A 13429-nucleotide genomic window follows, 5' to 3' on the forward strand; every position below is an offset into this window, starting at 1 on the left:
AATATAAGCTAGCATTCATAGGACCGAATCTTCAGCTGGTATTGATCAACACAGTCCTACCACCTTAGGTGCACTGATTTATACAGTAATCACAGTGGAATTATGCCCAGGACTGACTCAAACTCATTTACAAATTCATCCATTTTAACATATATATATGCACTCATTATTTCACATGTTCTTAATGATGTCTCATTCAGCTAAGAATGATGTGGTGAGTTCTTAACTTATATGCTTCATTTGTAGCCGAGACACTTTATTCCTTACAGCAAAACAGGTGTTACACAATAATTAAAAAATACTCATTTATACATGACAGGTTCAGAGGGGGGCAGTCAAGCAAGAGCCAATGTTTTCCATTAAAGCTCTCTGAATCCCCAGTTTTTGTTTCCATCCTTAACTGGAGGAAGTACCTTAGCCTGTCTCTTTTGTTTGTTACTGGATCTTGTCTGCATGGGTTCCAGACCTCAGATGCAGTAACTTGTTATGACCAAATTCGCAATAAAAATCCAAACCCTGCTTGCAATTGCGTGTGTTCTGCTCCTGAAACGTAGCAGCGATGAAACGTAGTGATGATTCTTTAAAGAGCGGCAGGCAAGTTGCAAACCACACATGCACAACTTTAAAGGATATCACAAACTTCAAGAAGTCTTGCTGAAAATATCAGAAGGGCTGGGAATATTAAGTTCTACAACTTTTCAAAATTTCTGCATATTCAACAATGTTCTAGGAGCCAAAGCATGTCTGAGAAACAACTTAATTCATATCAGGTGCTGACTTTTTCCTCAATCGTACCTTCAACATATTTATTTATAAAGTATACGTTGGCATTCAGACTTTGATGCTATCGGCTTCCTTTTGTTTAAGTGTATTAGTTTATTTTAAGACTGTCAAAAGCAGTTAATTATACTTTACAATCAAACAAGAAGTGACATAATATAACAAATTACCCGATCTGCTAATCCCCCAGGAACAATCGTTCTTACAACTACACCACTCGTCTTTCCTCCTACAATTCCAAAGCCTAATCCCGAGCCATCGTTAATCAGCTCAACGTCTTCAACATGGCCCCAGTGAATCTGCAATTAATAAAAACAGGAGGTTTTAATTTCAGTCCATCTTTAATGTTTCTCACTTTCACCTGTACCAGGAATGACAAGAATTAATCAATGCAAGTTTTTTTTCTCTCTCTGCCACATATTAGAGATCTGTTGGATTTTGTTCCATCAGCTTCATTTCCGTATAAATACTCTGTGGGATTTCTCATCTGTTTTCAAACATACATTTTGTCTTTTATTTTCATAACAGGATACTAGGAAAAAGCTTGACTAAGAAAAAGCGATTTCAAGATTTTCTTGCCAAAATGAAAACTATCCTTCTAGTTTTTCAGAAATCAAGACTAAGGCAAACAACAGAGAAAAACAGTCAGGAAGCTTGCACTGGCCTAGTTTTCACTCAGCATTGCCCAAATTCTTATATCTGTTATGTCACTTACACACTCTAAACACCACCAGTACGTGCTGAATTAATAGCGCAGTATAAAATTTTGCCATACTGAATTGGAAGCATGTTTCTAAGCTACACTGTACTATGACCTTATGTTCTACAAGACAATCTGAAAATAACAAAGCTGTTAAGTAACCCAAACCCAGCCAATGTTTCTGTCAGATTAATATCTCATAGAAACCAAAATGGAGCAAAGTAGGCAGATTTAAGTCTTCTGTGAATAAAGGATTTATTAGCATACTGAAAGTCTTTGCCAAAGCCAGTTAAATATCATAAAAGAAGTTTAAAGACCCCCTGTAGAGATATATATTTGTATTTTATTTTGTTAGTCTGTTCAGTGCAGATCTTTCAATGAAAAAGCAGTTAAAGTTTAATTCTTTAAAATTTTCAGTGCAATAAACAATATTGATTATCCACTAAAACCTTCAGATTTCACTAGCTCTGTAATAATCATAAGGGAAATAATTACTGAGTATAAGGAAAAGCACTGCTCTTAACCAGATTTTCATCAAAACCTACTCGCATAATAAATTAAGATTCCAATATTGCAAACCCTGACTTTAGGTGTGCAGTTCAACCAAATTCAGCGAAGCCACCTGGACCACATGGTTTGAACACAGATGCGAGTTCAGCCCTAGCTTATTACATCTCTGAGTGACAATCCCTCCTTGTTAAAGAAAACAAAAGGGTTCACAATGAATGAAACCTGCAGTTTAAAAAACAACAACTGATAAATACGGATTGAGTGGTTAACAGATTTTTTTCCTACTTATTTTTTTGAAAACTTGCTTTTGAAAGCAAGACTTTATGTTTTGAGTAGCTTAAGTTTAAATTGCTTGGGATATTTCAAACAGAGCTCGTGATAGGTTATGTTTACAGTCATTTAAGATGTAATCAGAGCATCTTTAATTGCTGAGCACAAGTAGTTTTCAGCTGGGTATACTCGTAAAACACTTTACCCAGCCTACCCTGAACAGACCCTGCTGCTAGGAATATGTTGATTTACTAAAGCTTCTGCTAGCCCATAAAAACCCAGGATCTATTTTATAACAACTTCATGCAGCTTTGCAATGGAAGCATTATACTTACTGCGTGATCAGTCTAAATCAAATGTCACTGCAGATAAAACCTGATTAAAAAAATCCGTACACATAGAGCTAGCTAATACAAACACTTACAAGTACAAAAAAGTATCCAGCATAGTTCAAAATCTGATTTTGACAGCATTACAACACTCACGGTCTCAGGTGGATTTATATCACTTAATAAGACAGACGAAGTTCTGCTGTTTCCTTGAACTGGCTCCCTAGCAACAACCAGATGTAAAGATCCTGTGGCTTGCTGGAGGAGTGCAATAGCGTGCTGATGGGAAATGTTCTGATCCAATGGGGTGCAATTAATGGCCAGTATGTGGTCATTTTCCTTTAGTCTTTGATCCCTTAACAAAACATTAAAAGAAATTTTTAAAATGCAGCATAGTGACTTCATAACAGGCTTGGGTAATTTAAACACGAGCATGCAAAATAGTTACGCAAGGTTAAATGATTTATACAAAAGAAATCTGCTCATTAGACTGTCTTCACCACCTTACAAATTACATGCGGTGCACATTGTACTGAACTGCCCAACCAAGTTTTGTTCCAACTTTATCACAGTTTGTGTTTACTCAATTTCTTCCTTCGACTATTCAAAATTCCATAAAATTCCCTCATTCGTTTTTGATTATATTGAATTACAGGACAAGAAAAAACATTTTTGTAGTTATACAATGAACTAGGAACTAGTATTCATTACTTTTAGAAGTACGTGACATTATCTCCAAGTACCCACAACCCAGGCTACAAAATTCTTTTGTATCATCTGATCTAAAGGTGGTCAAGCTGCATACTAACACTTCTCTCAAAATTTATGTTATCAAACCTCAGTCATCAAACTTTCTTCAGGCAATACACAGTTCAATTTATATTATACCTTAAGATAACAAATCTCATAGTTAATTCATCCTAGTGATTAATTTAGATTTGTGACAAGGGAGAAACTATCACTCATCTGCTTTGTTCAATATTCATTCTGAGCACGAGACCAAACTGTTACATAGCCAGACACTGCCTTCAAAGCTCTGTAGGAATCCAAAAAAGTCTCCAGGAGATCCTGTCTCAGAAGCAAAATGCGAAGCATGCTGAGGAAATTTATAAAAAGTCCAAAACAATATAGCTGTACATCTCCACTAATGCATTCTACATTTCATTTTTATCATGTGATATTTAAGATGCTTTCCTGAAATCTCTTTCTTCAGGCATTAGCCATATTTTAGATTCTCTCATCAAAGAAAGTGAGCAGCAGGTCATCAAATCCTAAAGTGAGATATTCACCCTCCTTTGACATCCGGATCAGTCCATCTGTCTCCACTTTGAAAGAGCCTAATATGCTTCTCTTTAAGTGTTCTCTGGTGTGTTCTCTGTGGGCCCATAGCCATTATCATTCCAACCTCTCCCCACTCTTTTTGTCATCCTGCGTTGGCACTTCCTGACATGTGTTATTTAAAAAGTGACACCAGTGACTTGAAATCTAGACACATTTTCTTTAAACATAATTCCAAGCACTGCATTTGTCTCATGCCAACTCTTGTGGTTTTACAATCACATTTTATTTTTAAATGATTGCTCTGTCTTTTGTTGTTGGGTGAAAACCCACAGACAATACGGGGAAAAAACTGCCTGAAGCCTTGATTCAATGATGACATCTGTGCAGGGATCTGTTGGGAGGACTGGATCTAAATTTACACAGGAAACAAACAGTAAACCCAACTATAAATAGAGCATTGTCATAGGCACATAAATAAAGAAACAAGGGGAAAAAATCTTCCAGGGACACAATGGATAAATATTCAAACAGAGGCTAATTTTTATTTTCTTTGTATTCTGTTCCGAGTTGTCTTTGTTTTTCAATCAGTACTCAAGATTCTCTTAAGTGAGTCATGATTTCTGGAAATTCCATTTGTGAACAGCTTGGATATCTGAAACTCATCCGAAAACCTGATCCTCAGGATGAGTCCGCTTAGTTGAAAAGCCAGAACTCAAGATACCACCACCACCAAAACATCCCATCAGAAAACCTAGACAAACGTGTTAGCCTGACAGAGTTTTCAGTGCAAAAATCATGACTTTTCCCATCACGGAATTGCTGCAATTTTCCAACACAATTATAAAGATCTCACCTGTCAGCTATGCTTCCTGGCTGGACTTCCTTGACAAAGATACCAACTTCTCCCAAGCTGTGATTTTTAAGGGCAACCACACTAAATCCAAGACCTCCAACAGAAGGCTTTTCAATCTTTATCGATTCTATTTGTCTCCCCTAGTAAAATAGAAAACATTGATTTACTAATTTTTAATGCAATAGAATGAGCTACTTCAAAATTTATGAACACCAGGAGAATTGTTCTCCTCCTAAGACTAAACAAAGGCAAAATACTGAATATGTTATTTCTATAAAAGCTCCTCCATTTATTATTTTTAATATAACAGAGTATTGGATATGCAGGCACTCTGAGGTTCTGAAACCTCAGGGAATTTAAGAGCTGCTTTCACACTTCATTCACATTATGAGATGAATTCCAAACTGGATGAAAACTATGAACGAAGTGCTGTCTAGAGCAATATATTTGGGGTTTCTGGAAATGCTGCATAGCTAAACTAAATTACTTGTCTTTTGGCTCCTTTTGCTTTTAATGCTGATTTTAGGTGCATGTTCAAAAGACTGCAGCTTTTAAATAAAGAAATTAATTTCCTTCCCGTTCCTGCAACCTCACACTGAATGCCAGAAAGTTTGCTTTTGCAACTGCCTGCTTCTCGGCTCTAATACTGAATTTCTGGGGTTGTTTACTGGGAAGTATTACTTAGAGAAAGCGCTTCTATCACAGCTGTTTTATCCCAAATAATGTGCAGCCTTTACTGTTAAATCTTTTATCAGATGAGTTAATGACACACTAACGAGAAGAGTTATGCTCAAAATATTACAGCTACATTAAGGTAGTCAATTAGCAACAGTTACTTAATATAGAAAGGCACAACCAACCAATTAAATTAATGGTTCAAAGTAATACAGAACAATGCATTCATGGTATAAATGCCAATTGCACATGGGTGTATGTCTGCACCTGTACAACTTCCATAAGCATCTGGTACATGCTATGTCACGTTAATGAAATCAGCATCTGTCTGGCAAAGTTAAGACATATTAAAAGAAGAGTTAAATAAAATATTACATGCCAACTCTTTTAATCATTTGCACTGTTCATATATCAACAAAGCTGGTACATTTCCAATTCAAAATGTACTTGATAAAAGTGTCTTTCCATCAAAACAAGTTTCTGCAGAAAACATCCATTTTCAATTAAGTGTCAACAAATACAAAAAAAAAAAAAAAAAAGTTTTCTGGCAATTGACATCTCATTTCTACATCAGCGTGCTTGGTAGAAAATACAACAAAAAAAAAGGGCAAAGAAAATACTTTCCATATTACTTATCTTTCACAGGAAAAACCAATCCTCAGTAACTCTGCTCTCTTAGTGGCTTAGATGGCATCATACTCCAAGATACACAACAAACGTGTTTGTTTGAAAAAGTTTTTTAAAAAAAAAGCATGCAAGAAAAGGTTTGGCATTCGAGTTTGGTTCACTGAACCTGACAGCCTTACCTTTGCCATCTTTTGGATGATTGCATTGAATTCATTAACTCCCAGGTTGGGATTGAAGGTAGATGCTCTGGGTTCAGGTGAACTGCGAGGTATACACACGCTTCCAGCAGCAACTGATTTGTCAGCAAACACTAGTAGCCCTCTTTTGGTAAAATCAAAATCTCCTGACCAGTCAGGAGGCATATAATTGAGCTGTTGAAAATGAACAAAGATGTAGTAAAACTCCTAAAAACATAAACACAGATTTCTACATATATGATCTGCATAAAGACTGCCAAAGAAGCAAGCTACCATATCAAGTTTCTCTCTTCACCATGACGTTCCAGAAACAAGACACACAAAAGCACCAAATATTAAATAGACACTCAAACACTGGTGCAACTGTCAGGCAAACCTGGATGATTTTTGCACAAGTATCCAAAATCTTAAGAGTCATTTAGCCACACAGGAGCCAAATGTCTAGTCTATGCCATGTTGTCCTAGGGCACAAGCTACCTACAATTTAACATGCTACCATTGCTAGAACCTGCAGGTCAATTTCTGGTCTTGACAGATAATGACTTAGCAAACTGTGTGATGAAAACTCTTCGTGTACAGGTGTCATCGACACCCACATCCAAGGTCTAAGTGTCAACTGGCATTATAAACCAATCCACACAAGTCCATTCCACTGCCAGAGCTAACACACTTCAAATCTAGCTTGGGTTTGTCTGTATCAGAGCTTGGCAAATCTTCAGGGTGATTTTCTAGATTTTATTTCCCACTGTAGGTTAACCATTCTCGTGGAAGTCAGCAGGGGCTAAGTGACGGTGTGTTTTAGGGAGAAAAGATGCTGCCAGTCAGCTCATAAACAGCATTTAGCTTCTGGGAAAAACAGAGTCCTCGTTCCAACTGTGTTCAGGTATCGAAGTACTACAGCTGATGTCTTTTGCAGATGCTTTTCTCAGACTGATGTGGTTCTCAGTGCCTGACTCTTCTGCATCCCTTTCAAAGCTTTCTGCCCCGTGACTGGTTTGTTGCAAGACCCCTCATCATTTCAGTAGTGACTGCACAGATACCAGCTTGACAAGAAAAGAGAAAGGCCAACATTCACTCATACCAAGTTACAGCTTATTAATGAGCGTCCTCATTAACACATGCCTACATACCCTGTTTTAAGTTCCAAGCACAGCATTGTTATCATCACATCAACAATTGTAATTTTACACTCACTTGCTCCTTCAGTTGCTTGATGGATTGCTGGAGGGTCAGTATCTGGTTAAACAAAGGGCTCCTGAGCGTGTTACGCAAAACAGTCAGGTTTTCATTATGCTGGGCATCTCGTTTCTCACGCAGTTTTGCTTGCAGACGATCGAGGATCTGCAGCACCTGCTGTTTATCTGCACCACAAAGTAGTACAAGTCAGGAACGGAGCTTTGTTTCTCACTGCTTAACAGAAGTAATCACTTGCAGACTACATACCTGCAGCCGGATTCTCAGGCATGTTGGATAGTATTTTTGGAATTACTCAGAAAGACCTAGATGAGGTTTAAAAAAAAGTAAAGGAATAAATTATGTCTTTGAGCAGATTGCTAAAAGGTACACCATCAATAAATGCACTAATAAGACACTAAGTTAACTATAACTAAATTAATTAAAACCCACTACTACTCCCTTCTCAATATAGCCTGTTGCACAGCAGCCCCAGCACATCCAGAAAATCGTCCTTGTTCCATGTGTTTTTTCTTTCACACACAAGAGGAATAACTCCTCCAAATACAAGGAACAATGCAGGTTATAAAAAATATTGGCCAAGGAAACTGAGAGGGAGCTGCGTTCAATCAAATTACTGTGAATGTGGACATTGAAGTTGTGATAGTTGTGATCTTTTCAAACACACATATACGTAAAATCTTCCTGTTATTTAATAAGTACTTTCCCCCCAATTATTTTAATTATTTGTAGACAGTGTTCTTATCACAAGAGCTCAGCCCTGCCATATGGCAATATAGGTGAAACCTCGCATCTCCCTATAAAACAGTGATGAGTTTCCCCCCACTCACAGGAGAGCAAAGCATTAAGGCCCCAAACTGGCCAAATCAATGCCTAGTCCAACAGTGTAGTCACAGCTCTGGTGCCAAACAGGTGAAAGAAACCTGCTCCCTTCTCCTACACGTGCTTGCCTTTTTCTTTCCTACGTATAAGCCAGGCTTTGAAGGAACACAATATCCTTTATCACCCTCACTGCAGTGCCAAAGAGAACAGGTCTCCAACTGAGGCTGAGGCCTAGATGGCAGTATAAAAACAACAGACTTGCAATTAGCAGCGATGATAAATTCATGCTGTCACTTGTGTGTTATTACATTGATGTGGAACTTGTCATTCTGAAATCTACCAAGGCAGTTATACCAAAACATACGTGAGAAACAAGGTTTCTTCGCTTCGTACAAGCTCCTCTGAAAGAAATCAGCCATTTAAAAGCTCAATTTACATAATCTCAGCTCTGCCCTGTATATAACTGGATAGCTTCGGAATAATATAAATTTGGAAGTACTTTGGAACAAAAATAGCCATATGTAAAAAAAAATAAGGTCAATTTACTTTATTAATCTTGTAATGCAAGGGCAGGAATGGTCGTATGCTCCTGAATGCAGCCCCAGGGTAAGCACATCCCGAGGTCCGCTCCCAGCAGAACCTCTGCTCCTTTCAGCTCTGCCTCCGACACCGTCTGCACTCCAGTTGAAAATGTCTCGAGTTCTGGGAGGACACTGCAATGTTTAAGAGAATATTAATTAAGCGGGTGAAAAGGCAGCAGGATTATAGCTTCTCTTCTCCTGAAGAGTCAGGTTAAACCAATTTACCTAATGAAAAAAAAAAAAAGAGGAAGTATGTCAGAAACCACAATGCCTGATTTATGCACACTCCTCTGTATCTAAACAGCTTTGGCTCCTGTAGGAATTCCTGCAGAACCCGGTGGGTTAGCATGGTTTCCACCCAGGGCCAAGCAAAATGAGCAGCTCTGCAAGACTATTAACACATTTAGGAGGTCATTGCAAAATCAAACCCAGAGCAAGGGTTGAGGCAGTGTCCGACCCCTGAAAGATTTTCAGGAATGCATCTGAACTCGTGTAAGGGCTGCGACTTTGTTTTCTTTTCCATTTGAAATAAAACACTTCTAAGAGCACGGCAGCCTTTGATTCTGGGCTGAGATCTGATTCCGAAGAACAGACAAAAATACCATTTCCTTGCACATTCCTGAGTCTTCATCTAAACCGAAGAGACAAAACTTCACCTCCTTGACTAAAAATACGGCAGGAGCCTTAACAAAACAGGAATATGGAAATGTTTTCTTTCTTCCCAATTTAACTTCCCTGTTTTCCCACTTCACATCAGCAGTTACAACAACAAAGCAAACCCTCGACAGAACGAGATGCAAATCCACTCCTACGAGGAAAAGTGACTTGAAACACCTTAAAACCAGCAGTAGGGCGAAGGAAAGATTAAACCCAGAAAAGAAATGCAGCATGGCAGGAAATAATGACAACCTGACAGCACTCTGCACGTCTAAGAGCTGGAGCCAAGAGGCTGGTCCAGCTCTCCAGCCACCTTTCACGCGTTTTGTTCCTCTTCCTTTCCATCTGGGCTCGTGCTCACTCATTCATCTGATCCCACAGCGAACTGGAACAGGGAGCTGAGCACACAAAAACCCCTTCATGTTTTGGTGGGGGGAGCTTTGTGCCCAGTTAGGGCTCCAGTGCCAGCAGCAGCACACGGGATGGGGCCAGGCCCACACCTTGCAGCAGCAGCTAGCGGTTGCAGCAGCTCAGCTGCCCTGGCAAACCGCACGGCGAGCAATAGCCTGCGTCACTCAAAGGCAGCCTCAAAGAGCCGCGCTGACAGTCTCCAAGATGAATCTTTTTTCCATTACGGCGGCTGTAACAATAGCAATTATGACAACGGGTACAGATCCAGGAAAGAAAAATTAAGAGCAGAAAAATGTAGGTAGGACATCGAGGCTCCATCTAACACGCAGAAGTCCCCTGGAGAAGGAGGTGAAGAAAAAATAAATAAATTAAAGAAAGCCTCAGCTTCCTGCTCGAGCTGTTCCCATGCGCTGCCAAGAGCCACTGCCCACCTTTCTGCCCCAGCAGATGCTGAAGTGGATCTCAAGTACAGTTGGTATAAAAATGAAAGTTTACACAGCACTTCGGGATTCCTCGTGATCACACCTGGCTTCCAGCCAGCTTGCAATGGTTTTAATGATTTAATTTTTGTGCAGTACGTTAAAACCACCCCCGGTGTTTCTTTGTTCTCTGATCTTTCGCAAAAAGAGTAGGGGAAAAAAAACTGTGTTTTATTTTAAAGTAGACAGCTCCTTCTGGTGTGAGGGCATCCCTGAGAATATAAACTAACTTCAAGTTTTCGAGTACCATATAATTGAGGACAAGTCCCTACGACTGGCTTTTGGGCTCCAGGGAAACACACAACTCCCTATATTAGCAATCTGTTGATGTTTGGGGACCCAAATAGGTCATCCCTAATCCATCTCCAAACACCGATGCTCGAGTCTGAGCCGGGTGTCAGCAGAGTGTTGCTAAATTAGGAGGTCCATTCTTAGACGATAATTTTGAAGGATGATCCCAAAACATTACGGTTTGTCTCGTTAGAAGCAGTTCCCCCACTCTGCACTCAAATTCCTTAGCTCCATTCTCCGATTTCTCCAGCCACTTAATTATCCTATTGGTAGACAAAACTGCAAACCTCAAAGTTCAAAATTCATGTCCCAACTCTCAATGTAATCGTAAAATCATTGTGAAAATCGTGGATTTCAGGAAGCTCAGTGTTTTCCAATACCAGGAAAACAAAACAAAACAAACACAACACTTCAGCACAGCATGCATCTGGGTTTTTACTGTCTTCACTTTTGAAGAGCTGGACTCAACGCATCGTAGGGAGCGGGAAAGTTTCATAAGGTTTTGTATGAGATCCTAAGACTTGGATCTTCTTCAAAAGCAGACTAAGAAAACAGGAATTCCCCCATGCTGATGCCAGCAGAGGTCATCAGAAGAGCTGAAAGGTTTAAGTCTTCTATTGCCACGGCCCCCCAGCCGCCTGCCACTTGCACGAGACGCGGGGTGCTCATCCCCAGCACGTCCCAGACCCAGGGAGGAACACGACACCTCTGGCAGCAGCCTTGACAAGCACTCGCCCTCCACGAAGAGCTGCTGAAAGACAAAAATCAGGGGGTTTCTGCTGGGAGCGGAAGGAGGGCATGGTTTCGCCAGCAGTTTCTTCTGCGCATTCACCTCCTTGCCTTAACTACAACTGCTTCTGCCCTGTCTCCTTCAGCGCGGCCTCCAAAAACCTGAACCCTTCAAGAGCCACGTTTGTAGGGAAAGCCCTGCCTCGACTGTGGCTTTCCCGACTCAGCACTGGTACAGCCATTTGGGATGTTAAATGCTGCAAGTCCTCAATGTGCAGCTGCTACCTGCTGCTGTTTTCCAAAGGCTGCTAACAGGGCCAGCCGAGCAGGCTGCCGTGGGAACAGCCAAGGGTACTTCCCCGTCCAAAGTCACCTTTCTGCACTACTGCTGTTGTAATTTCCCCCAGCCCTGTTATCAGGAGTGACTGACACAGCGCATGTCTTTCCTTTACGTCATTGCTCCAGGAGAGATCTCTGACTTGGAAAACTTCAGTCCAAACCGCTTAAAATTTATTAAAAGGCAAAGGCAAGAGAAAACAGCATTTGGTAGTGTGATCTTAATCCTAAAACGATCCTAAAGCAGCATCACATCTAACTTGTGGTATTAAAAATAATACGTTTTGCAAGCCACAGAGCAGCTACGTACTGTTAAAAACAACACTATTTCGCACGTACTTTGCTGTTCTACTTGGTTTTCCACCTTAGTAACGCAGAGAAAAATTCAGTCCAACCAAGCCTAGCGTGTACACGCCTTTCAGAAGGCCAAAACCTGCTGTTCTGTGTCGTGTTACAGTTTTTATAAAAGTGCTACAGCGCGCGTGCTGACTGCTCCAGGCACTTGTAAGGAGGAAACAATTGCACAGCGCTGTGAGTACCTAAATAAAAACGCACCATCCACCTCCAGGGAAAAACAGGTCAAAGCTAAACATTGTTAACCATCCAAAAAACCACTCCGGGGACCAGCTGAGCGTGCTGCAGCATACCATTAGCGTCTGCGAGATGAGGGAAGCAGAAGAACCCCCTGTACCTGTGATGACCAGCCTCCGCACTGATCGGGAGCAGCCTTACTCACGCCGAAGGCACGCCAACTTCCAACAAGCAGAACCTGAATTCCTGCGGGCTGGAGGCTGGAGGGGAGCGCTGTGGGCTCTCTGATGGCTGATAGGAGGCTGAGCTCGCACCCCACGCCTCTGGCAGAGGAGCAGGAGGTGGTCTCCACTTGGAAACCTCTTCTCAGAGGAGGAGGAAGCCTGGGGGTGACTTGTTTCCCAAACACACACAGGGCGTCCTGCCCTGCTTACATTAGCCACCAAGTCCTCAAGTTCTGCTGAAACAGCGCACCCCCTTCATGGTGGGGGCTCATTTGGTCGCCCCTAACCCTGGCAGCAGCCCCATTTTTGAGCTTCCACACCCGCAGGAACACCAAAAAGCCACTCTCCCATAGAGCAGCCCCTAAGGACCAGCACCCAGAGGGGGCTCCAGGCGCTCCCCTTTGAGCTCCACACCCTCACAGGGCGGCTGGGGGCCCCCCCAAGCCGGCTGCCCCCTCTCACAGGGGGGCTCCCCCTTTTCCCCTCCCAACCCTCGGGGCCTCCCCTCAGCCCCCCGCAGCCGCTCGGCGCCGGTACCTGAGAGGCCGGAGCGATGATGGCTGCCGCCGGCTCTCACCTGGGCGGAAAAGGGAAGCGAAAGGGGGGGGGGGGACACGAAGGCGGCTCACCTGCGGCGAAGGAAGCCGGGGCGGCGCGGAGGGAGAGCCGGCCTCCCGGGGGACGGACGGGACGCGCCGGGGGCGGCCCGGAGCCGGCGGCCGGAGGAGGGAGGAGAGGGTGGATGGGGGGGGGGGGGGAAGCTTCGTTGTCGTCCCCTCAGCTCTTTGGGGTGAAGCTTGGGGTCTGCTCCCAGCATGGGGACGTGGTGCTGAGGGGCTGATTTCGCAGTCTGGGAGCGGGGACACGGAGCGCAGTGAGGGGAAAGGCCCCCGGTGGTGGCACAGCCTGCGTGGCACGGCTGTCAGCACAGCCACCAAAATCCCCAGCGAGA

The 13429-nt window shown here is 42.3% G+C and overlaps 1 protein-coding gene across 9 annotated transcripts in view; it reads right to left on the reverse strand.

Annotated features, from left to right (window-relative positions):
- PATJ (PATJ crumbs cell polarity complex component) overlaps positions 1–13233 on the reverse strand; it is a 145984-nt gene extending 132751 nt beyond the window's left edge. For 6 of the 9 annotated variants that reach the window (XM_068690726.1, XM_068690728.1, XM_068690723.1 and 3 more), the window contains exons 1-8: positions 13015–13146; positions 8785–8951; positions 7666–7721; positions 7417–7583; positions 6205–6396; positions 4724–4863; positions 2746–2944; positions 951–1079 (exon numbers count right to left, since the gene is read on the reverse strand). In XM_068690726.1, the coding sequence (XP_068546827.1) occupies positions 951–1079; positions 2746–2944; positions 4724–4863; positions 6205–6396; positions 7417–7583; positions 7666–7687 (849 nt within the window). In that variant the 5' untranslated portion in view covers positions 7688–7721; positions 8785–8951; positions 13015–13146. Of the gene's footprint in view, positions 1–950; positions 1080–2745; positions 2945–4723; positions 4864–6204; positions 6397–7416; positions 7584–7665; positions 7722–8784; positions 8952–9728; positions 10239–12413; positions 12890–13014 lie in introns of those variants that run through there. The other 3 variants (XM_068690720.1, XM_068690722.1, XM_068690721.1) reach the window with 3 other exon arrangements.
- Between the last annotated feature and the right edge of the window lie 196 nt (positions 13234–13429).

This window comes from Anas acuta, chromosome 8, assembly GCF_963932015.1.
Source record: "Anas acuta chromosome 8, bAnaAcu1.1, whole genome shotgun sequence".
Taxonomy (NCBI): Eukaryota; Metazoa; Chordata; class Aves; order Anseriformes; family Anatidae; genus Anas; species Anas acuta.